The sequence below is a fragment of the Lissotriton vulgaris genome, chromosome 2_1 (genome assembly GCF_964263255.1).
Source record: "Lissotriton vulgaris chromosome 2_1, aLisVul1.2, whole genome shotgun sequence".
Classification (NCBI taxonomy): domain Eukaryota; kingdom Metazoa; phylum Chordata; class Amphibia; order Caudata; family Salamandridae; genus Lissotriton; species Lissotriton vulgaris.
The window spans coordinates 1,876,050,043-1,876,075,114 of NC_141687.1; the positions used below are offsets into that span (position 1 = coordinate 1,876,050,043).

Consider the following 25,072-nt stretch of genomic DNA (forward strand, 5'->3'; position numbering starts at 1 on the left):
TAATGGGACCACCCTTTGAACCTATGCATAGGTGTGAAATACAATTCCTCACATGGAAGGTGGCCTTCCTCATAGCTATCACGTCACTCAGAAGAGTAAGTGAGTTACAAGCTTTTACGATTCAAGAACCATTCATGCAGTTACACCAAAACAAAGTGGTTCTTAGAACAAACCCAAAATTCTTACCAAAAGTAATTTCTGCATTCCACATCAATCAGTCAGTGGAACTACCGGTCTTCTTTCCAAAACCACAGACGGTAGCGGAAAGGGCCCTACATACATTGATTGGATGTCAGAAGGGCAATATTGTATTATATAGAAAGAACACAAACTTTCAGAAAGACAAAACAGCTATTTGTTGCGTTTTCTCCTACACATAAGGGCAATCCCATCTCTAAAGCGGGCATTGCCAGATGGATTGTAAAATGTATTTAAATATGCTACTTAAAAGCAAAGAGGACATTAACTGTTCCTCCTAGAGCTCACTCTACACGTAAACTAGGAGCATCTATGGCATTTTTGGGAAACATTCCACTAGATGACATATGCAAAGCAGCTACCTGGGTTACACCGCACACCTTCACAAAGCACTATTGTGTAGATGTGCACACAACACAACAAGCTAGAGTGGGACAAGCTGTATTAAAGACTTTATTTCAGACAGTTGCAACAGACACGGGCGACCACCGCTAGGGAGAGAACTGCTGTATAGTCTATTCATAATGTACCATCTGCAGCCCATATACCTCGAACGGAATATGCTACTTACCTGTATGCGTCTGTTCTTGGCATCGAGGGCTGCAGAGTGGTACATGCCCTCCCAGCCTCCCCGGAAACCTGTGTCTGTTCCAACAATATCTTATTTAGATACACTTACATGGGCATTTCTATCTGTATTCTATCATACTACTCCATCTAACCCTACTATGGCAAAACAATCTAAGGATGGAGCCGATGCCCATGCGCACTAGCAACCAAAGGAGGAGTCACCAAGCTACAAAAGACTCTCCAAGAGAAAAACAAAGTGCAATCATCCGAGCCCAACACCAGATGGCGATCTATTCATAATGTACCACTCTGCAGCCCTCTATGCCAAGAACAGATGCATACTGGTAAATAGCATATTCCTTCTTGCATTGTGCCCAAGAGCAAATAAAATGGAGTAGGTTATAGTGGTCTTAAGTGACAGATTTGAAAATGGGCATTCGGAAGGCTGTGCTGACATAAGTATCCAGACAGGTTGTTTTCCTCTGGTATTCAGTGTCCTTCAGGAGACGAGGGCTTTAAGTTAAGGCATGAATAGTCTCTACATTGGTCCTTCTGCATATGCCGAAAGTCCCAGGTCCGGCTACTGCTTCAGTTCAGGAGGCAGACGATCTAGGGCTACGGGTCAGTGTGAGAACCTCCCTCAGTAATAAAGTCCCATTTTGCTTTTCCACTTCCTACTCCCAGTCTTAACGATGGAATTCCTCCTTACTAGTCTTGCTGCTAGAATTCTTGTTTACTCCACACATCCCAGATTCCAGTAACCTAAATTAGGGAGTAACATTGTGTCTCTGTGCTGTCAAATTCTACCACGTTCAGCAATATTTGATTCGAGTTTTCATATTCAATTCAGCATAATTAAGTCTGAGTTCATATCTAACTTTTTTAATTAAAACGTTATACAAATATTTATACAATTTATAATGCATGCATAAATCGCCTGTCTGCCAAACCTGTGGCTGATAACCACATAGGTATTTGAAACTTTGCATTAAAGAAACACTAACCGGAATAGAATCTTTCTCACTTCACGCACTACTTTGTAAATTAATGATACATAGAAAGACAGGAGTTACCATGTAATCACTAGGGAACTGGGGTATAACCTTTTAATCAGTGGTCCCTTATTAGACAATTGAATCAAAAATGTACAAGTATACCGAGGTTTATGAACTAATTATATGAATTACAAACCAAATTATTTCTTAAGGATTAAAATGAAAAAGAGGCTATGAAGAGCAAGCATCTTTGATGCTCATGAAATGTTGTGCAAAAATATGAATAAAGCATCTTATGAGTGTATCACGGTTAATTTGTATATGTACCGCTCACATATACATTAATACAATCATAAAGAAAGTCAACGGTGGTTCGATCCCTTAAGGATAGAAGAGCATCATCAGAACTCTAATAAGAAGAAAGAGCCCAAAAGCAAAATTAATCCATAAAGTAATTAAAGTGCCATTAATGGGTGAAGTGACTCAGTGTAGACTGGGGAGAGCTGAAGAGCGCTGTGGAGAAAGGTTATTGGTTCCAGAAGTGGGGTTGGGTGGGCCCAGAGTGAAAAGACTGATGGTAGTCAGGAAAAAGCTGGTCTCGAGAAAGATATTGCATATCAGTTCAATAAAACAACGATATACTTGGCAGATTCTCCTTGTGAGGACAGCCACCAGATACACCATTCTTTTTTGGCTGAAGTGTTTCCACCCCACCAAGATGCAGAGATTACTTGCGGGTTTATTTCCTTTTCCGTTCGATTACCGTAATTGCCCTCAATATGCCCCTTTAGCCCTAACAAGGAGGAAGAACTGATACGCAAGATCCTTCTCAAGACCCACTTCTTCGTGAATACCATCATTTTCACTGTGGATTCACCCATAGCCTTCCTCCCCGGCTTTTTAAGAAATACTTTTATTCTAAATATCTGGAGTTAGGATTTGTTAATATATCATGTTACACAAACGCATTTTTATTTAATTCTCTAATTAGGGGTGTAGTTGATAATAAGTCAACATTGTTCTCAGTGATTGTGATGCTGTCTCCTAGGTTACAGCAGGTGACTGTTTGCATGTAAAAATTGGTTCCAGCATTCTCTCTACAAGTTGTGAAGATGTACAGTCAATAAACGTAGTGTATCTGTACTTACCTGCCACGGATTGATCACTACAAGGGGCCACTGTTCTTTAATAATAACGTAAACTTTTCTTCACATAGTCTGCATATCCTTTTATCAGATTTTTTCCAATCCAAAATTCACCTGCTACTCTTAATGATAGGTAGTCTAATTTCAAATTCATTAACCCCTTAAGTGCTGCGCACGTTCACCGGCCGACTGCACCACTACCTCCGTAGTGCTGCCGTTGAACGTTCGAACTGCACCTGCGCAATGGAACATCCAGCACTGGAGCTGGACATTCCATAGCAGTTAAGCGGTTAAGATTAGCCATACTTCCTTATCCACAATCACATGAAGATATTTGCGCCATTACACGCTTTGGAGCCATACTGATCACTATGATGAAACTTTTTTTATTTTTAGGGCACATGCTTTAAGTTAGAGTTCTGACTCATACTAATACGCTGTAAATGCACAGCTTTTTTCTAACTTTATTACTTGGCCATTACATTCAACTCACAGTGTTGTTGTTGTTATTGCTATTCAACAGTGAGATTTAGCTAAATGAAGCCCGGAGCCAAATTCAAGCCTCTTCTTGCATCACCATGCCAACTAAACATTTTACTGACTCACGGGACCAGTTTTATAGATGGCAACAAAAGGCTTACAAATGGTCGTATCCCTTGCTTCCTTTGAATCAACATAAGTCTTATTGTGTCCATTACAGTTGCTTTGAGTCATTAGTTAATATCACAGATGCATTTAGATTTGTGATTTGAGAAGCTGTTCTGAATAATCCTAACTCACTTTATCAGGATGTACATTGTTCAGTATTGTGTGAATGGTGTTTAGGTCTCCCTTTCAGTCCCCCAAAATCTCACCAACTTGAAGCCTACATTAAAATAGTTACGAATCTGATTCAGTAAAGGGTATTCCTACCTCAGGGAAATTAACACAGACACATCTCTGCCTGATATATTATCCAGTATTTGGGTGTCTTTCATAGATTCACATGCCTGAATCATTCCCCGTCGTCGAGACGGGAGCCTCCGGTATATAAAAAAGTAATGTCCTGAGACGTACATAAAGAGATTAGGTCTAAGGGTCTCACCTTAGTAACCTATCTAGGTCCTTATGCAGGAAGGACCAAACAGAGTAGGCTCCAGGGTCCCACCTTGGTAGACTATCTGAGTCTTTTTGTAAAAAAGGACCAAAGTAAAAGAAACAACCAATCAGCTACCACCTCCCTCTAGAACCTTCCTGTGAGGAGCCTCAGTCTCTCAGATTTTCTACCGCACGTTGTGCTAGGGAGTCTCCACCTGAGTTCTCCTCAGGAATATTGGATTTTCTTCTAACTTCACAGTTTTTTCGACTTTCTTGCTATGGCTGATGTCAAGAAGAGAGCACTTTTCCGTCCCTGTGCCTCCTGTGGTAAACTGAGGCTTCACGTGGACGACGAACATGAGGAATGCCTATATTGCCTCTATCCTCACCAACAGTCCATAGACTGCAGGATTTGCCGTAAGTTCTCCGTCAAGACCCAGAAAGACCGGGAAGGGAGACTTCTAATTTGGCTAAACAGGCTTAAGGACAAACCGGAAGGCGACCTCATTTCCGAAGGTGAGAGCATGTCTGGCGCCTCACAGTTTTCCCTGAAGAGGCCTAGAGCTTCCTCGCCTGGCCACTCAGCAACCCCTCCTAAGAAGTCCAAAAGGTCTTCAGAGGGCAAGCCTACCGTGTCTAGCAAGGACCTTCCTGTCCCCAGGAAGCAACCACTGCTTACGGTGACGACAGCGCAATCGGCGACCACCTCATCGCTAAAGACCGTCTCTACATCGACAACGACGGTATCGCCGACGATGGCATCGTCGGCGTCCTCCTCATCGACGACTCTAACTCACTCGTCGTCAACAGGAAGACCGCTTTCATCCTCCGCTCCGTCGACGACACGACCGTCGACGAGGACGTCGACGACGGCACCGTCGACGAGGACGTCGACGACGGCACCGTCGACGAGGACGTCGACGACGGCACCATCGACGAAAGTCACACCGTCGACGAGACTGTCGACGAAGGGCACTCCGTCGACGAAGGGCGCTCCGTCGACGACGGCGCCGACGACGAAGCAGTCGACAGCGGAAAAGTTACCTTAGGCACCGTCGACGAGAGCGTCGTCGACGGACGCACCGTCGACGAAGACCATATCGACGGCTGCTGGTACCTGAAAAGAATCCGAGCTCCTATCACATGCGATGGACGCTCAGACATCCCATGTCTCCATCAGAATCACCAAAATACCGATTACTCCGGAGATGACATCGCCTAGTAAGGTCCAACAGCTGACGCCATCCTGCTTCTTACAGGACCAAGAACCGGAGGAGGAGATGTTTACCCAGGCCACTAGCCCCTCAGACTTGATTGTCAAGTGCCAGAGTACGGACGAAGAGCAGGAGGTTGAAGAATCAGTTCCTCCAGTTGTGTCTACCCAAGTTCACACCCAGGTGACCCCAATGGTGTGCTTGCCAGCCTCCTTAGTTTCAGACTTGCGCTTCCTCGTTCAGGACTACAAAGAGCGGTTTCCACAGAAAGCCACCCCTGCTGTTCCGCCAACTCCGCAGCCAGCTGTGACCGTTCCTGCGCAGGTGCCAAGACATAAGCCCCCTCCACTGGTTCTTCCTAGGACACAGGACCCTGCTCAAGACCCCGTCTCGTCCGAGGAAGAGGAAAGGGAACAGGAAGAAGGGGAAGTCCGAGATGATGATACGGACGTGGATGCAGACCAAGACTATGTCACTCACTCTCCAGCCTCTCCGGAGCCGCAATCCTCTGAGTCTCCACCGGCAGATATTGGAGGTTTCCATAACCTCATGGAAAGGGCAGCCAAAAGGTTCCATATGTCCATGGAATCTCAGGAAACTGAATGTTTCCTCTATGACTTTAAAGAACAAACAAAGAAAACTACAAGATCGATCCCGATCATTGATTATCTACTTAAACAGGGCAAGCAGCTCATGCAGTCTCCAGCCTCCCTGCAGGTAATCGTACCCAGGCTAGACAAAAAATACAGAGCTACGTCGTCAGCTCCAGCATGCCTTACGGGTCACCCCAAGGCGGACTCTGTGGTCACCCAGGCGGCGCAGAAGAACTCGCGTAACCCTGCATCACCTTTATCGACACCACCAGATAAAGAAGGCAGGAAGTTGGATGCAGTTGGGAAACGTTTTTCCACTACCTCTGCGACTACGGTGAAGATCGCCAATTCCATCGCCCTTCTCGGGCGTTACAACCGCCAACTCTGGGCGGACATCGCGCCCTACATTGCCGACCTGCCAGAGGATCTTAAAGCGGAGGCACACTCGCTCCTCCTCGAGGGCCAAACATCGGCTTCAGAACTGATCGACTGCGCCATTGACGTGGCCATGACTGGATTCAGGCAGCTGGCAGGCGCCGCTGTCCTAAGACGCCAAGGCTGGCTTAAGGCCACCTCTTTCAGACAGGAGGTCCAGACCAAAATTCTAGATATGCCTTATGATGGTGATCATCTGTTTGGCGAGAAGATTGACGAAGCCCTCACCGCAATCAAGAAGGACACCGACACAGCCAGAGCCCTAGGCACTCTGCAATCTCGCAATCAGTCCTTTCGTACCAACAGGGGGAGGGGACAATCCTCCTATAGAGGCTCTTATCAAAATAAGTCCTCTTACTCATACTCACAGGGTAAGACGAAGTTTCAACAGCGCCAAAACCAGTCGGGACGTCAGTCCTCCTTCAACAAATCATCCTACAGAGGAAAAGGACAGAAGAGACCCGCAGGCAATCGCCAATGACTCTACCAATTGGCCAGTCCCTCCACCAGCGCCTTCTTCTGGAAAAAGGCGACTATATGACATCACTAGACCTACAGGATGCCTATTACCACATCCCTATCCTCAAGGGACACAGGAAGTTCCTAAGGTTTGCAGTCGCAGGGGCACACTACCAATTCCGCGTCCTCCCCTTCGGCCTCAAATCTGCTCCAAGGATCTTTACGAAATGCCTTTCTCCTGTCGCAGACTTTCTCCGCCAGCAAGGACACCAGGTCTTCCCTTACCTGGACGACTGGCTGGTAAAGGCTCCGTCGAGAGCAGCCGCAGCCGCATCTTCCAGCGCCTGTCTGCATCTTTTCCGCCGCCTCGGCTTGACCCTCAACAAGGAAAAGTCATCCCTAACACCAACCCTAGTCATCACCTTTCTGGGAGCGACCCTGGACACGGAATGCACCAAAGCCTTTCCATCACAGGAGAGAAAGTCGAAACTCATCTCCTTGGCCAGGTCAGTGGCATCCAAAAAGACTCTGACCGTCCGTATCTTCAAGTCGCTCCTCGGCATGATGTCGTCATGTATCCTGCTCATCCCGCATTGCCGCCTAAAAATGCGCCCCCTGCAGGAAGAACTGTCAAAACAGTGGACACAAACGGCGGGATCCTTCGAGGACCGCATTCGAGTCACACAACCTATGATCAACAGTCTACAATGGTGGAGATCAGCCAAACACCTGTCGCAAGGACTACCATTCCTGCTTCCGGCGCAACCACATATCATCACCACGGACGCATCCTTGGAGGGCTGGGGTGCAGTCCTGCAAGAACTACAGACCAACGGAAAATGGACGCCACAGGAATCCAAGCTCCACATCAACATTCTAGAGCTACGAGCAGTCTTCCTGGCGCTCCAATCGTTCCTCCCGCGCATCCGAAACTCCCCAGTGCTAGTCAGGACAGACAACACCACGACGATGCACTACCTGAACAAACAGGGAGGGACGCGCTCGCTCTCTCTCTCTCGAGAATCTCAGAGAGTTTGGAACTGGCTTCTACAACATGGCATCGCCCTCAAAGCCGAATACGTTCCGGGCAAAGACAACGTCCTGGCGGAGGCCCTCAGCAGAGAACAGTCCCTATCCCACGAATGGGAGTTAGACGAGAGTGCATTGGGCTACATCTTCGCGAAGTGGGGGACGCCACAGATAGACCTCTTCGCCACCAGGGAGAACGCCAGATGCCCAAGCTTCGCAAGCAGGCTTCCCCAACCAGGAACACTGGGGAATGCATTTTCCATAGCTTGGCAGAACGCGTTTGCTTACGCCTTTCCGCCATTCCCACTGATACCCAGGGTAATCAGGAAAATGAAATCGGAGCCCTGCACCCTGATCCTCATCGCCCCATCCTGGCCGAGGCAGCACTGGTACACGGAGCTCCATCGTCTATCGGTCCATCCACCTCTTCGCCTACACAGTTACCCGACGCTACTCACGATGTCTCACGGACAGGTTCTCCACCCGAACCTGGGCCCTCTGAAATTGTCAGCCTGGCTCCTGAATACCGCGAGTTCAGTCATCTAAACATACCGCAGGAGTGCAAAGACGTCCTGTCCAACGCTAGAGCTGACAGCACAAAAAAGACTTATACTCTCAAGTGGAAACGCTTCTGCTTCTGGTGTGAGAAGGAAGGTCTACATCCCTTCCAGGTCACTCCCCAACAACTCCTGCCATACCTCCTACAACTGGCGCACTCAGGCCTTGCCCATGCGTCCATCAAGGTCCACCTGGCCGCAATTTCTAGGTTCACTCGAACTTCTAGGGGTCCTTCCCTGTGGGCGGACAGGCTCATCAAACAATTCCTAAAGGGCCTTTTTTAGGTCCTTCCCTAGACCAAAACCAGTCCCTCCAACGTGGCAACTCAACGTAGTTCTTCACCAGTTGATGAAGCATCCCTTTGAGCCTATCCACAAATCGGATATCAAATTCCTGTCGTGGAAGACAGCCCTCCTACTGGCACTAACCTCGGCCAGAAGAGTGGGCGAACTGCAAGCCCTATCCATTCAGGACCCTTTCTTACAATTCAAAGTGGACAGAGTCATCCTGCGTACTAACCCACGATTCATACCCAAAGTCCCATCGGACTTCCATCTAAATGAGCCTGTGGTTCTTAAATCATTCTTTCCGAACCCATCTACTCCGGCTGAGAGATCACTGCACTCTTTAGACCTTCAGAGATGCCTCAAATTCTATCTTGATAGAACAAGACACTACAGGAAGTCATCCCAACTCTTCGTCGCATTCAGCAGACCTAGGAAGGGCATGCCCCTATCAAAGCAAAGTATATCAAGATGGATCTCTTCAGCTATAACTCTCTGCCACGAACAGGCAGGACGACCTCTGGACTCACGGGCCAAAGCCCACTCCACCAGGGCCATGTCTACGTCTGCGGCACTGTTTGCTGGGGTGCCACTCCTGGACATCTGTAGAGCGGCGACCTGGAAGTCCCCGCATACATTTACCAGGCACTACTGCTTGGATTCTGAGCTGACGAAAGACGCAGCAGTGGGCAGAGCGGTGCTTCGCCATCTATTCCAGTGAGGTGAGCCCTCCTACTTCCCACCATCCTGGACTGGTATGCACATTTCTTTATTACTAGATTCTGCATGACATTGTATGCTGTTGTTTATACAGTCGCAAATGTTCCTTATTTGCAGGTGTATATGTTCTGTATCAACACAGGATGTGCATATTGTATTGCTTGCTACTCTCATTCAGGCATGTGAATCTATGAAAGACACCCAAATACTGGATAAGAAATGCGTTACTTACCTGTAACTGCAGTTATCCAGTATTAGTGTCTTTCATAGATTCACATGCACCCTCCCGCCTCCCCTGGCAGGACTCACCTCTCTCTAACAGGTTTACACCTAACCAACTTGGTGCGTACGAAAATCTGAGAGACTGAGGCTCCTCACAGGAAGGTTCTAGAGGGAGGTGGTAGCTGATTGGTTGTTTCTTTTACTTTGGTCCTTTTTTACAAAAGGACTCAGATAGGCTACCAAGGTGGGACCCTGGAGCCTACTCTGTTTGGTCCTTCCTGCATAAGGACCTAGATAGGTTACTAAGGTGAGACCCTTAGACCTAATCTCTTTATGTATGTCTCAGGACATTACTTTTTTATATACCGGAGGCTCCCATCTCGACGACGGGGAATGATTCAGGCATGTGAATCTATGAAAGACACTAATACTGGATAACTGCAGTTACAGGTAAGTAACGCATTTCTTGTCTATAGAGACTTAGTCCATCTATTGGATCACAGAACATTTTTTAAATGTTAAGTTTGGACTTTTAAATCCATTCCTTAAATATTTAGGTGGCATTTTAGGTTCCACAAGTGCTTGTCAAGTACTGAATTTGCTGGTGATTAAATGCTTCTGTTGGAATCTACTTGGGAGCTTCGTTCGTCTGTGTTAAGAGAATGAAGTCTGCTCAGAAACCTTGCCCTCAATTAATGATGACCCATTGTAAATGTGGAACAATCGCACTGTAAATTTGAGCATTGTAATATTTAGCATTTTATTTATGCATGCACATTGACATGACTGATGTTCCTATGCTGTGTTTCATCTTGTCACACAGATTTTGGGATGACACGAGATATCTACGAAACTGATTACTACCGAAAGGGAGGTAAAGGTTTGCTGCCTGTCCGCTGGATGTCCCCAGAATCTCTGAAAGACGGCGTGTTCACAACGCACTCAGATGTCTGGTAACTGATCTTTCTATTAGTTTATTTATATATAGTATAGTGTAACTGTTGTCAGTTTTCCTTTTGGGATTCACATGCTGTGCATTATTCCCCCTAGTAGTTGAGTCTAGAATTTTATTTTAATTTTTTTCTATTTGGTGGTATGTCCATCCATCCCCTTGTGATATTAGACATGTGACACAGATGTTTCTGCTATTGGAAGATTCACTAGTGACATTTTTGAGGGAAACTCGGCAAAGAAAAAAGTGAACTGAGCAACATCAGATCATCAGGGGATGCCAAGTAGTTGGGATTAGGGACAACCTAATCTGTTTTCAGTATAAAAGCACGACCAAGAGGAAAGCCACGTGGTTGGAGAATGTGCAGACTTAGGGCCACAGGTGGACATGGAGAACACACCCTTTAAGTTCTGCCATAAGTGCTACCACACATTCCCTGAAAAAGTACATGGGATCTGCAACCTCTGCTTTCCAAAGGAACAAAGTACTGACTGGTGTGTGATCTGTGAAGAGCTTCAGTCAAAGACTAAAGGTGAGCGAGAAACCGATTTAGGCACATTATGCCATGATGGAATCTGAGAAGAAAAAGACAGGCCTCGCTAGCAACGAGGCGGAAAACACAGAAGAATCTGAACTGGCTCAAGAAGAGAGATCAGACATGTAAAAGAGGGGTCATCATTTTTGACACACTTGACACACTTGAGGCCTTGAGGAAGGTGTCGAGAAGCCAACTCTATGAAGCATCAAATGGTGGTAACTCAGCAAAAGGGCTCTGGCTTGAAATATGTAAAAAGCACCTCAACGTCAAAACACTTGGCGATTAAAGGACGCAGAGGCACAAAATGCCACACAGGTCCATACCCAAGGACACTGATGATGGGAGGCAAACAGAACTAGGCAATCAAGAAGGGGTCAAGGAACAAGTAGCCACCAACGCTGAAAAGAAAAACATGGTCGTTGCTGAGCAGCAAGCTCCCGAGGTCAACCCAAGAAATGATGGTTCGAAGCCCTAATGGCAGCACTCCTGCAGAAGAAGCATTTCAATGAGGTGCTTAGGATTTTTAGGGCCCAAAAAGTCCAAGTGGCCAATTCTGACGGAGAGTACCACCACAGATGCAACTCAAATTGGATCGGGGGCACACGTGACAATCCTCAGCATCAGGGGCCTGTGGAACCCAACAGAGGTGATAAAGCACATAAATATATCCGAACTCAATACTGTTTTTCCTAGCGCTGAAGGCTTTTCACACCCAAACAAATGGAAAAAACGTTGCAGATCCAAATGGACAACACAAAACAAATAGAGAGGACCACGATCTTAACCATTGTCCAAGCTGTCCCAGGACAATTGGATACAGTTAGCATACATTGACTGACTTCGCTGTGAGTGACTGCATTCTGTTCTCTCACAAGGAGCACATTAACGCACAAAGCATTTCCCTTCAGTGTCAGGGACTACAATGAGAATGTGTGCTTTATGAGAGAAAGGAATTTTTTGTTGAGCTGTAGATCACATGCTTTGCCTACTCCTGCTGCCATCTAGTGTTGGGTCCAGATGTTTGCAAGTTGTTTTTCTTGGAAGAAGTCTTTCCAGTCACGAGGTAGGTGACTACTCCTTTCGGTGATATTGCGCATGGGCATCGACTCCATTGTTGTTGTTTTTTTTCGCCTTCGGGTGTGTATTGCTGCTCCACTTCGAAACCGTTTCTTCGGCTTCCCCTCGATGCACAATCCACTCTACATGTGTCAGTATTGTTTCGAGTGCGTATCCCACTTCTCTGCGTACTGTATCTGTCAAGGAAAACTTCTATTTTGATCGAAGATCTTGGGAAGGCAGTCCAGCTTAACCGCATTGGTCCACTTAGCAGTCAATGTAACGGACTCCATTTAAATTCTGCCCTCGATGTCATGCCAAGTATATGCACACCAATTTGCACAAAGTGTGCAACTCCGGAGCACAACGAAGAAGACTGCGACGCGTGCAAATCATTGCGATGGAAGAAAAGCTCTGTGATCGTCGGGCTCGACGTTTTGAGATGCAGGGTCAAAATGTCGAATACACGCCGGACATCTTCAGTGAAGGATCCGAGCAAGAATTGGATGCACAAGGGGCCGAGGAAGAGGGAGGCGTGGCCAAGCACCTAAGATGGCGGACGTGCTCTAGTGGCGCTCTGGGTCCCATCCCTGGTTATCCTGATCATCGCACCATAAACCTAATGCAAGCTACCCCTCGGGATAACACAGTGAAAAGGAGCTCCCGTTGTAGCCAGTGAGGGGCCGTTTGCTGCATCAGACGCTTTACCAGGGGCGGTTTGTTGACGCTGTCTACCTTTCTGGCGATGGCTGCGGACGCTATGAGGAGTTGAGCCCCCATGCCCTCTGGGTGCACATAATCTGGTGCTTCCCGGAGCCGCTGAGGTCATTGAGACAAGGGTGAGGCGTGAGTGAAACCTGGCATCAGTAGAGTTGGTGGAGCATCTGTCTGCTGCCCGGCGCCCTGAGTGAAGGCCCTTGCTGAAAGGAGTGGGACGGCTCAGTGAGGCCTGTTGCTCTTTGGCTGTGAAGCCGCCGATAACAGGTGAGCCCCAGGACTAGTGCTTGGCTACCTGCAGAGGCAAACAGGGGTCCGGTTGTCGATCGGTCCCAGGCCTTTCTCGTGTGGGGACTCGCTGTGGCGATATAGCGGTATGAGGGAACTCGGCAACCTGAAGCAGGCTGTCAGCGTGTGCAGACAGCGCAGGGGCCGCTTCGGTCCTAAGCTGTCTTACACCGGGTGGCTGCTACTCGAGTAGGGTCCGGTATTGGAGACGCAACCTACTAAGCCAAGGGCTGGTCGGGCCTAGACTCCACCAGGGGTCTGTTTCTCAGAGGCTGCAGCAGTGACGCCAGGGTCATTAGGAGACCGAGTCGGACCCGAGTCACGGGCGCAATAGGGGGGAATCGAGTCTCACCTCTAGACCCGGCTTGGCGCACACTATCCCGCCTCTTAGTGGCATAAATTCAGCTGCAACAAGAGACCCGCAGCTCCTGGCTTGGGGCTCGGTGGTGCTGGTGCACTTTGCGAGTCGGAGCTTGGCTGCTGTTGGTGGAGGAGGGGTAGCTGATCGGGCCCAGGCCTCCCCTGGTGTCTTTTTGGGCTGCAATGGATCTGAATTAGGGGACACTCAGCCTGCCCAGACCCTCCCAGTAATCCATGTCCTGGAACTACACAGGGGATACTAGGAGTAATAAAGGACTCAGGCTAGTCGGGCCGGAGTATAGCGGGGTCTGGTAAGCGGGTGTTGTCTTTCAAGTTGTGGCTGTCTGGACTTATCAATGGGGTCGGCGAGGTGCGTCCTGTCCCCCCTCACGGTAACAGCGGCCTTTGTGGTAGTTCAGGACAGTGCTGCAGTGGTCGTCAGCCTCAGGGCCTGTGCCCCTATCACTCAATTTCAGCAGAGGCTGGAGGACTGGGTCCTGGTATGTAGCTACAACACAGAGAACTGAAGGTATCTCCTGCCCAGATACATGGCCCACCAGAAACGTATAGGGACCCTGAGGCTCATCTAATTGCATCTGCACCAAGGGCACTGTGCAGGTAGAGCACTAGTTAAGTGAGTGTGCAGATGGGGTGCAGCTTCCGGGCTCTGTGGGAATCTGGGAACGAGTGGGTCCTCACCGGGCACCAGAGTGTCAGCAGTCTCAACCATAACTGGTCCGCAATCATCCAAAAGAGAGGGGGCGCCTTCTGCAAATCCTGTGTGCACCTGAGAGGAGCATAGAGACAATCTCGCCAGTCTCAGGCTAAATTTCCATATAACCTGATCCACATGCTGAGTGTGCAACAATTAGTCATGGGACGTCTTCGGTCGACCACCCAGCAGGACAATGCATCGCTTGTCGCCGGGGAGGCCAGGGGCACTGGGAATCCTTCAGACCCTAGCCACCCTGACCTCTCTGCTAAGTTGGATGCAGTCCTAGCAGCATTTGAAAAAATAAGCGCGGGACTGGAGCAGACCTGTGCTTCCCTAGAGAGCAGAATAGACAGCATCACAACGGACTTCACGCTCTTGTGAGCAGATCATCACAAGTTGGCAAATTGAGTGCATGACAATGAAGTTGCCCTTGCGGACCTCCTACCTAGATCCCGTAATCATACAGTGACCCTACAGGATCTAACGGAACGGGTCTGCACCCTAGAAGAGAAGGTAGACGATGCCGAGGGGCGGTTACGACGCAATGGTAATTGGTCTGCTGGAGGGGGCGGAAGGCCTGGATCCTAAGGGCTACATAGAGTCCTGGATGAAAGAGATACTTCCCCGGATTGCTCTTTCCACACATTATTTAACAAACATATATGGTCCCCGCCCGTAATCCTCCACTGGCCCTTATCTGTTTCACCTGCTGAACTTCCAAGAACGTGTTGCGATATTAAGGGAAGTGGGGAAACACCCTTGCCGTAGAGTGCAGAATGTTACCATTGCCTGCTTTCCCTACACTGCCCAGGTGCAGAAGAAACAAGCCACCTTTCGCGAGTCAAATGTCAGCTAAGAGCTCTTAACTTCCGGTATTCCCTACTCTTTCCACCTCATCTATGTGTCATCCGGAATGGCAACATCAGATACTTTGACACTCCAATGGAGGCCTGGGATTGGCTGGAGGAAAATTAGCTAGCTCATATGCCCAGGCCCCCTGACGAATTCAGAGATATTTGGCAAAAGACATCTCCTATAACCACCCATACCCTGAGCAGGTTAGGTCGGAACGCCAGGAGACATTACAAGTGCAGCTACCCTTCATCCAACTAAACCATCGCCGCCGGCTGGTCTTGCGGTTGCCCCATGGAAGTCTCAGGGAGAAGCTGACACTGCTCCGGATTGGTCGACTGACGCTAGCTCACCTCACCCTCTGGACATTACACCTCAGACGAAATTTGACAATACTACGTGAGATGGCACTTTCATAACCAGAATACCTGTAAAGAAGCAATATAATTTAATCATTCCTCATGCCCGCTCTTGGCACCTCTTGTTTCACAATTCTGTAGTGACATACTCAGGCGATGTTTCTATGTAGTGTACTTCTTTATTGTTAATTGTACGTGGATGGGCCACATTGTCTAATTCCTATCCCTCACTCCCACCCAAAGTTATTCTATGACAGCGAGTTAATTGCCTCACTTGGGCACAATAGTTTGGGTTTATCCCCGTTTGGGGTCCGCTCCTATGAAGTTGCATGTCGTCTTGGTTTCAATGTTCATTTTCCCCAAAGAGTTCATGCCTTATTCAGAGACCTGTTGCCGTCCCACATACGCTTGTATTGTCAGCCAGCTGTGTAAGCTGAGATTGGTAGGTTCGAGGCATGTGGGCTGCTAAATTCATATCTTAGCATTAGATCGCCGCCTAGTGTTGGGTCCGGATGATCGCACATTGTTGTCCTGGAAGAGTCTTCAAAGTATCCTGAGATAGGTGGCTCCTCCCCTGGACTACAGTGCGCATGGGCATCGGCTCCATCCCCAGATTGTTTTTTTCCGCCATTGGGTTCGGATGCGGTCTCGACGTCTCTCCGTCGGAACCGAGAAAACATAACTTTAAACGGCCAAAAGGCTGTGTGTTCTTTACGTCGGTATTGTTTGCGTGCGGTCTCGAGTTCTTCCGTCTCTCGGAGCCGGAATCAGCGGAGTTTTTCAACTCTTCGGACATCGAGGCCTTCTCATCGCGACTCGACACCGATTTTCCAACATGGAGCGGAGTCCGTTTAAGCTCTGTCCGCTCTGTGGGTCCAAATACCCGCATATAGACGTGCACCCGGTCTGTAACAAATGCCTTTCGCCAGATCATGACGAAGGAAGCTGCAGGGCCTGTGCGAGTTTCAGGTCAAAGAAGACTCTCACGATTCGGCGCGCGGTGCGCCTTGTGGCCAAACAAGCGGCCCCGGATCCAGAAAACATCTTCGACGACCAAGAAGAGGAGGACCGGAGCCATCATCTTCAAATCTCCCCGCCCGAGACGGAGGTCGAGGCAGATCCGGAAGACGACGACGGAGTCGTGGGTCAAGGCCTTGAATACGTCGACGAGGTAGGGGACGACGAAGAGGTTTATGGGGCCGTGGAAGATAGCTCAGAGGACGAGCTATGCCCCGAAGTTTACGGACATAAGGAGCGGGTCACGGGATCGCCTGTCGGCCTTACCCAAGACCCCGTAGCGCAAGCCACGGCCCCGCCTGCGGGCCCGGCCACGGACATACTTGCTGCGCAGAGGGTATCGAAACCGAAACTGAAAGCAACGGTATCGACTACACCTAAAATGGCCGACCCGAAACCGAAACTTAAGGACTCAGGCGTCCCTAAGATGGCGATCGTAACAACAAAAACGAATAAGCCTGCAGCCTCATCGACTCCGTCGACCTCCGGTCCGCAGAAGTCGAAGAAATCTGGCGATTCCACAGGGTCGAAATCGGCGCCGGAGGAGAGATCCTCTAAAAAGGGTGGCACGCACAAGACAAGCGCGCCGGCGCCGGCGAAGCCCGCCAAAGCCAGCGACACAGCTCCGGCTCCGACTGGGACATCTGCGCATCGGTCCAAGGACTCGGGGTCGGCGGACGTGGCATCATCGTCCAACCCTCCAAAAGACCAACAGAACGTCGGATCCGAAGGCAAGGCCACCTCGTCGGTGCCAAAGGCCACTGTCACCGACGCATCTCTCATTGCTTCTTCACTACAAAGAATTAGGGAGAAGGCCTCTGCTTCGTCGGCGCCGGCGCCATCGCCGCAGAAGGCGACAGACGTCCCGGTCAAGCCCGCAAGTAAACTCCTCTTCCTTCTGCCGCCAAAAGTGGCGCCGAAGGCCTTTTCATCAAAATCGACGCCAAAGAAGTCGGAATCTTCTACGGCAGGGGCATTTTCAGCGCGAGTACTCGACTCAGAAGAGGATTCGGAGTGCTTCATAGACGCAGACACGGGCAAATTAACCCTTTACAAAAGGAAGATCACTTCACAGCCGGTGGAATCCTATGTCATCCCACTGAAGAAGAAAAAGTTTCCACAGGACGCCTCAGGTCTCATGGAACCTATCCAGCCCCCTCCAAGAAGGAGCCCAACACCGTCTCCAGACCACTCTGAAAGTGAGGGCTATGATGAAGATGACCAATACACTTTCCCGGTCAATGAACCAGATGCACAGCAGGATTCATATGATGACATTGGGGACCAAGGCACCCAAAATGTGGGACAAGACCCACAGGCTTTCAGTACACGTGCATCCCCAACAGAGGATTCTGCAGGTTTCCATGCACTCATTGAGAGGGCAGCTGCTAATCATGATGTGGACATGCATGCTGACCCAGTTGAAGAAGACTTTCTATTCGACACTTTTTCAGTCTCGGAAAGAACTGTAAAGACACTGCCTATGCTCAAAGGGGTCCTCAAGCATGCTGCGGACATCTTTAAAGAGCCTACCAGGGCGAGGGTGGTCAACCCACGTATTGAAAAAAAGTACAGACCAGCGCCTGCAGACCCTGCATACATTCGGGGACAGTTGCCGCTTGACTCCCTTGTGGTCGCAAATGCCCGTAAAAGGGCCAACTCCCAAACAACGGGTGAAGCTCCTCCCCCGGATAAGGAGTCCAAAGTGCTAGAGGCAGGAGGCAAAAGAGTGGCTGCGCAAGCTGCCAATTTCTGGCGTATTGCAAATACACAGGCACTACTGGCTCGTTATGATAGGTCACATTACGACACACTAGAGCAAATTGTGCAACACCTGCCTCCGCAGTTTCAAGAGGGCACCAAAATGATTATACAGGAAGGACAACTGATCTCCAACGCGGCCATAAAGTGTGCACTTGATGCCGCGGACACAGCCGCTAGGGCCATTAACACCAGTGTCATGCTGAGACGACAGGCGTGGCTCCGCATATCGGGGTTTAAACCTGACATTCAAACAACCATACTTAATCAACCAGTCAATCCTGATAGACTGTTTGGTCCAGATGTTGACACCACCCTGGAAAAAATTAAAAAAGACACCGAAACTGCTAAATCTATGGGGGCCCTACAATCACAGCAGTTTCGTGGCAATAGTTTTCGTCGCTCAGGTGCCCGTGGAGTCACCAGAGGACAGATGGGTCAGCAGTCACAGTTCCCTAGAGGTGGAGCACAATCCTCGTACCCCAAACAGAACAAGAGGGGCTACAGGGGAAACAGCAACAAAGGACGCGGCAGAGGGACCAACAATTCACGCTCCTCTGCCCCAAGCAACCAGTGACTCTCTGTCACTGCCCCCCGACCACTTAACACCTGTCGGGGGGAGACTACAGCAGTTCCTGCCCGTCTGGATCAACATCACCACAGACAGGTGGGTGCGACAACTTATCCAGTACGGTTATTGTCTAGAGTTAAAATCCACTCCACCCAACATTCCACCAAGGCAAAGACCTATGTCCGCAGAGCACTTGCACTTATTGCAGCAGGAAGTGGTGGTGATGCTGCAAAAAGGAGCAATCGAGCTCGTGCCAGTGGGGGAGGAAGGCACAGGGGTATATTCCCTGTACTTCCTCATTCCAAAGAAGGACGGATCTCTCAGACCAATTCTGGATCTCCGTCCCCTCAATCTGTATATACTGTCAGAGCATTTCCATATGCTTACACTGCAACAGATTCTTCCTATGTTAAACAAAGGAGACTTCTTAGCAACCTTAGACCTCAAGGATGCTTATTTCCACATTCCACTACACCCGTCCCACAGAAAGTACCTCAGGTTCACTATCCAAGGCACGCATTATCAGTTCAAAGTCCTACCCTTCGGAGTCACAACAGCCCCAAGGGTGTTTACCAAGTGCCTGGCGACAGTAGCAGCGCACCTCAGGAGGCAGAACATCCATGTCTACCCCTACCTCGACGACTGGCTCGTTCAAGCCAGGTCGGAACAACAGTGCGCCGCGGACATGTCGACTACCATTCACCTCCTCCACGACCTGGGTTTCTCGTTGAATTACCCAAAGTCACACCTTCAGCCGGCACATGTCCGGCAGTTTCTGGGTGCGACAATCAATACCCTGACGGCCAAGGCGCAACCAAACCAGGTCAGGATAGACAGCATGCAGTCTCTAATCCAGAAGTTCAGACCGAGACACTCACTTCCAGCAAGAGTGTTCATGCAGTTGATAGGCATGATGGCCTCCTGCATCTTCATAGTCCCTCACGCACGGTTGCATATGCGCCCGCTCCAGGAGTGCTTAGCAAATCAGTGGACACAGGCTCAGGGACAATTAACAGACCTAGTGTTGGTTACCAGTCGGGCATACAACTCTCTGCATTGGTGGACTCCACACAACCTTTGCAAGGGCCGACTGTTCCAGGAGCCAGTGCCACAGGTTATCCTGACAACGGACGCATCTCTCCAGGGATGGGGAGCTCATCTGCTCACTTACACGGTGCAGGGACTATGGACGACGCAGCAACAGAAGATGCACATCAACTATCTAGAACTGATGGCGATCTTCATGGCGCTCAAGTCCTTCATTGTACATCTGTGCAACAAAGTGGTGTTAGTCCGGACGGACAACATGACCGCGATGTACTACATCCAAAAGCAGGGGGGCACCCACTCACCGCAGCTGTCCCACCTGGCTCAGAGCATGTGGAAGTGGGCCATTCAGAGGAACATCTTCCTCATGGCAGAACACCTCCCAGGGAAGGACAATCAGATGGCGGATCTGCTCAGCAGATACAGCCATCAAATGCACGAGTGGGAGATACATCCATCAGTACTCCAGCCGTACTTCCAAAGGTGGGGTCGTCCAGACATAGACCTGTTCGCCACAAGGGAGAACGCAAAATGCCAAAGCTTCGCCGCCAGGTTCCCACACCCGCAATCGCAGGGCAATGCGATATGGATGAACTGGTCAGGCAAATTTGCGTACGCTTTTCCCCCGACACCTCTGATACCACTGGTGGCGAGAAAACTAAGGCAACACTCGATGACACTCATCCTAGTTGCTCCAACGTGGGCGCGCCAGGCCTGGTACACCACGTTCCTCGAGCTCTCAGTGGTACCGCATCAAAGACTGCGCCTCACGCCCAGACTTCTGACGCAGAACCATGGAGAAATTCAGCATCCAGATCCGCAACAGCTCAACCTAGCGATCTGGCTCCTGAAGTCTTAGAGTTTGGATACCTCAACCTACCTCCTGAATGCATGAACATCATCAAGGAGGCGAGGAAGCCGTCAACCAGGGCATGCTATGCCGCAAAATGGAAGCGTTTTGTCATTTACTGTGCAGACAATGACATAAACCCGCTAGATGCATCTATCCCTAACATCATTTGCTATCTGTTACACCTTTATAAGTGCAAACTAGCGTTCACTTCTATTCGGATACATCTATCCGCCATCGCAGCTTACCTTCAAAACAGGCAGCATCTCTCGGTCTTCAGGGTGCCTGCCATTAAAGCGTTTCTTGAAGGTCTGAAACGAGTCATTCCCCCAAGAACACCGCCAGCTCCGGTGTGGAACCTCAATGTGGTCCTCACCAGACTGATGGGACCACCATTTGAGCCACTGCACTCGTGTGAACTGCAATTCCTAACGTGGAAAGTTGCTTTCCTAATTGCTATTACGTCACTAAGGCGTGTTAGTGAGCTACAAGCGCTCACAATCCAAGAGCCATTCATTCAGATTCATCCAAATAGGGTAGTGCTACGTACTAACCCCAAATTCCTTCCAAAGGTGGTGTCACATTTTCATCTCAACCAAACTATCGATTTGCCGGCATTCTTCCAGAACCCACAAACAGTGGCGGAAAGAATGCTCCATACGTTAGACGTACGGAGGGCATTGATGTACTACATAGACAGGACACAACACTTTAGGAAAACGAAACAACTTTTTGTTGCCTTCTCACCACAACACAAAGGCAACCCGATTTCCAAAGCAGGAATAGCCAGATGGATTGTTAAGTGCATTCAAATCTGTTATCAAAAAGCCAAGCGCACTTTAACAATACCCCCAAAGGCGCACTCCACACGCAAATTGGGGGCATCCATGGTTTTCCTAGGAAACATTCCTCTAGAGGACATTTGCAGAGCAGCCACGTGGATTACACCACATACCTTTACAAAACACTACTGTGTTGATGTACATTCCAAACAGCAAGCGGCTGTAGGACAGGCTGTTCTCAAGACACTTTTTCAGGTTTCTGCAGCTGGCACGGGCAACCGCCGCTGATGGAGGGACTGCTATGTATTCTATGCTAAGATATGAATTTAGCAGCCCACATGCCTCGAACTGAATATGCTACTTACCAGTATGCATCTGTTCTTGGCATGTAGGGCTGCTAACATTCATATCGCCCACCCTCCTCCCCGGTGCCTGTCGCAGCTGCAGATATACTATTGTATTCAATCATTAGCATGGACATCCTTTACACTTTTCACTCCATCCTCTGCCACAATGGCGAAAAACAATCTGGGGATGGAGCCGATGCCCATGCGCACTGTAGTCCAGGGGAGGAGCCACCTATCTCAGGATACTTCGAAGACTCTTCCAGGACAACAATGTGCGATCATCCGGACCCAACACTAGGCGGCGATCTAATGCTAAGATATGAATGTTAGCAGCCCTACATGCCAAGAACAGATGCATACTGGTAAGTAGCATATTCAATCCACACCTCCCTTATGACTATGACTAAATGACATACCCTGGAATGTCAGGGGATATACATACACCTTCTAGGAGGTACTCTATATATGCCTACTTACAACGTAGAGCAACTAGCATCTCTCTACTACAGGACACACACCTGACAAGCTTAGAGGCCAACCAGCTTTGCCGCCAGTGGCAGGGGCATGTGTACAGCACTAACTGTTCATCTCTAGTGAGAGGGATTTTGATCAGGGTGAAGGCAGGGGTCCCATGGGAGAAAGAGGCGGTGGTGACAAATCTCGCAGGGTGTTACGTATTCCTCAGGGGGCGACTCAATGGGCAACCTATTCTATTGGGCTACATTTATGCACCTAACACTGAACAGATTGCCTTCCTTAGCGGTCTTTCAGCACTTCTGACCTGCTGGAAAGACATTCCTTGGCTCGTGGGGGGAGATTTAAGTTTGATATTGAACGTCTCACATGTTCGTTCCTCCCCCCACTCCCTAAACTGTAGTACAGCCTCTTCCAATGCACAGTTCCTACATACCTGGATGGGGCACTGGTCCTTGGCAGATGTCTGGCGCAAACGTTACCCTGACATGCGGATATACTCCTTTTACTCACGGTCTATGACCTGAATGTATGATTAGATTGCATACTGTCTTCAGCAGCGCTGATCCCCCTAAGCCAAAACACGGAATACCTGGGTCGAACTCATTCCGATCATAATCCCCAGATAATGCAAGCAGGACCCCCTCCGGTCCCTGCATGGCGGCTACAAATAAGAGCATTGGAGGGTCAGGCTTTCCGGGCATCCCTGGGGGCGGAGTGATTCACTACTTGGAGCGTAACATGGGCACCACTGACTCCCCCTTGACGGAGTTGGAAGCCTTCAAGATCGTAACCAGAGGGCACTGTTAAGGCCACACATGGAGCATCCGCAAGCAACTAGACACAATCCTGTCTGCAGTCAATCAGCAACTCCTCCAACTAGAGACATTAGCCATCACCAAACCTGGAGCAAAAACGCAACTGGACGTAGTCATACTGAATATGCTGAATTACTAGAAAGATTGCGCTGTCACAACTTGCACTCACTCGACAGCAGACAAAGCAGGCAAATTAGTTGCCTATTTAATTCGGCAGGAACACCCACACTGACCCATACAGCTGTTAGTAGATGAGTCAGGGCAAACGAATTGTACACAAAGAGACATTCATTCTGTAATGACGAAGCATTATGCCAAAATATACACATCTGGCATGCTTGGGTACGATCAACACATCCGTGATTTTTGGACTCTATTGGATTACCTACATTGACTATTATCCAGCACCTAGAATTAGACTCTCCATTAACAGTAGATGAAGTCAGGGAAGCACTAACATCGCTGGTGTCTGGGAAAACCCCAGTACCAGAAGGGCTCCCAACTGAATTCTTCAAGACGTATGCGGAAACCCTAGTGCCCCAACTGCATGATTTGTATACCTCGGCAAAAGGTAATATGACCCTACACTATCCAAGTACACAGCAAATGTGGTCTCATTGCTAAAGCCGGGCAAGGACCCATTGTCCCCTGGATCATTTAGACCTGTAGCGATTTTTTTAATACAGATTATAAAATATTAGCAAAGATCCTAGCAAACCAGCTGGTGCCGTGTATCGCTGCCCTAGTGCACCCGGACCAGAACGGATTTGTTCCTGCTCATAATACTGCCCTCAATATCCGCCGCTATTTTCCGGTGGCAGGGTACGCCCCTTTGAATTGGCCTCGCTTGGGCTGCCTGATACTTGACCTTGAGAGAGCTTTTGATTCTCTGGATTGGGAGTATCTCTTTTCATCCTTGCCTAGATTTGGCATAGGGCCTTACTTTCTTATTATGGTTAGGCTACTATACAAAAGTCCGACGGTCCGGGTCAAGACGGGGCCTTGTATCTCAGATCCTATAAAAATGAGGCGTGGGACTAGACAGAGCTGTCTATTGTCTCCTCTTTTCACTTGCAGTGGAACCACTGACATACTACACATGTTATGGCATTGCCCTGCTCTAAGCGTATACTGAACTGACGTAGCAGCTACATTGGCCAACAGCACAGGACGTAACATCCCCTTCCGATGGAACACATACATTTTATACCTCTTTAGTAGAAACAAGCAAAACAGAGCTTCCTCCCAATTTTTGATTTGGGCCTAGTTACTGCGAAATGCTTGATCACCAAAAATGGAAGTCCCTGATAGCTCCCCACACAATAGCCTGACAGCGATCACTGCTCAATAGGGCTAGGGCAGAGGGGGTAGCCTTGCGTAGAGAAGACCTGCTGGGGCTGCATAATTTTCCCTTGTCTAGTAACTGGGAGGCCATAGTAGCAGACCTACAGGGCCTAGTGGCAGTCACGGATGAAACACAAGGAGAGACGAGACACCAACCTATTCAATACTTGGGTTCAACGGGTGCACACGTAGCGGCCCAGGAAGAGCAGAGCTCTACTGACATAGGCTAGTCCCCGGCATCAAGTGAATTATAAACAGCTACAACTGACAGCGATCTCACTTGACAACATACCAGGCAACAGGTCTCAGACAATTACCCTATCCCTGATTAGTTTGCTTTGTCCCCATTGTGAGAAGTTGGCCTGATATGCAGTGCTCACTATTCTAGTGATCACTATGCATCAGTCCAAACGACCCTTGTGGTGATTGGTTGTAAGTCAACCTTAGACCAGCTATCCTAATAGCGTGGATACGAGCAGTCTTCGGGCTAAACTCTAGAGGGCGTGTTAAGCCAGCTGTTTTACCATCACATACCCCTTGAACACCAAGTGAAAGGACACCACACAAGTGTTATGAAAATAAACAGTGTATTTATTAGAATCACAACAGCCCTGTACTCTTTATGAGGACAGGGTACTAAGCACGCAAAAAAACTCTTAGGAAAATACTTCAAGTGCACAATCAATACAAGTGCCCGAGGGCACGGAAAGTTTAGTGGTCTCGGG

General features: G+C 49.0%; 1 protein-coding gene across 1 annotated transcript in view; it reads left to right on the top strand.

The window, feature by feature from the left end:
- IGF1R (insulin like growth factor 1 receptor) overlaps positions 1-25,072 on the top strand; it is a 1,159,892-nt gene that overhangs the window by 1,097,071 nt on the left and 37,749 nt on the right. Inside the window, exon 20 of the mRNA XM_086958078.1 lies at positions 10,323-10,452. Coding sequence (XP_086814204.1) covers positions 10,323-10,452 — 130 coding nt within the window. The remainder of the gene's footprint in view (positions 1-10,322; positions 10,453-25,072) is intronic.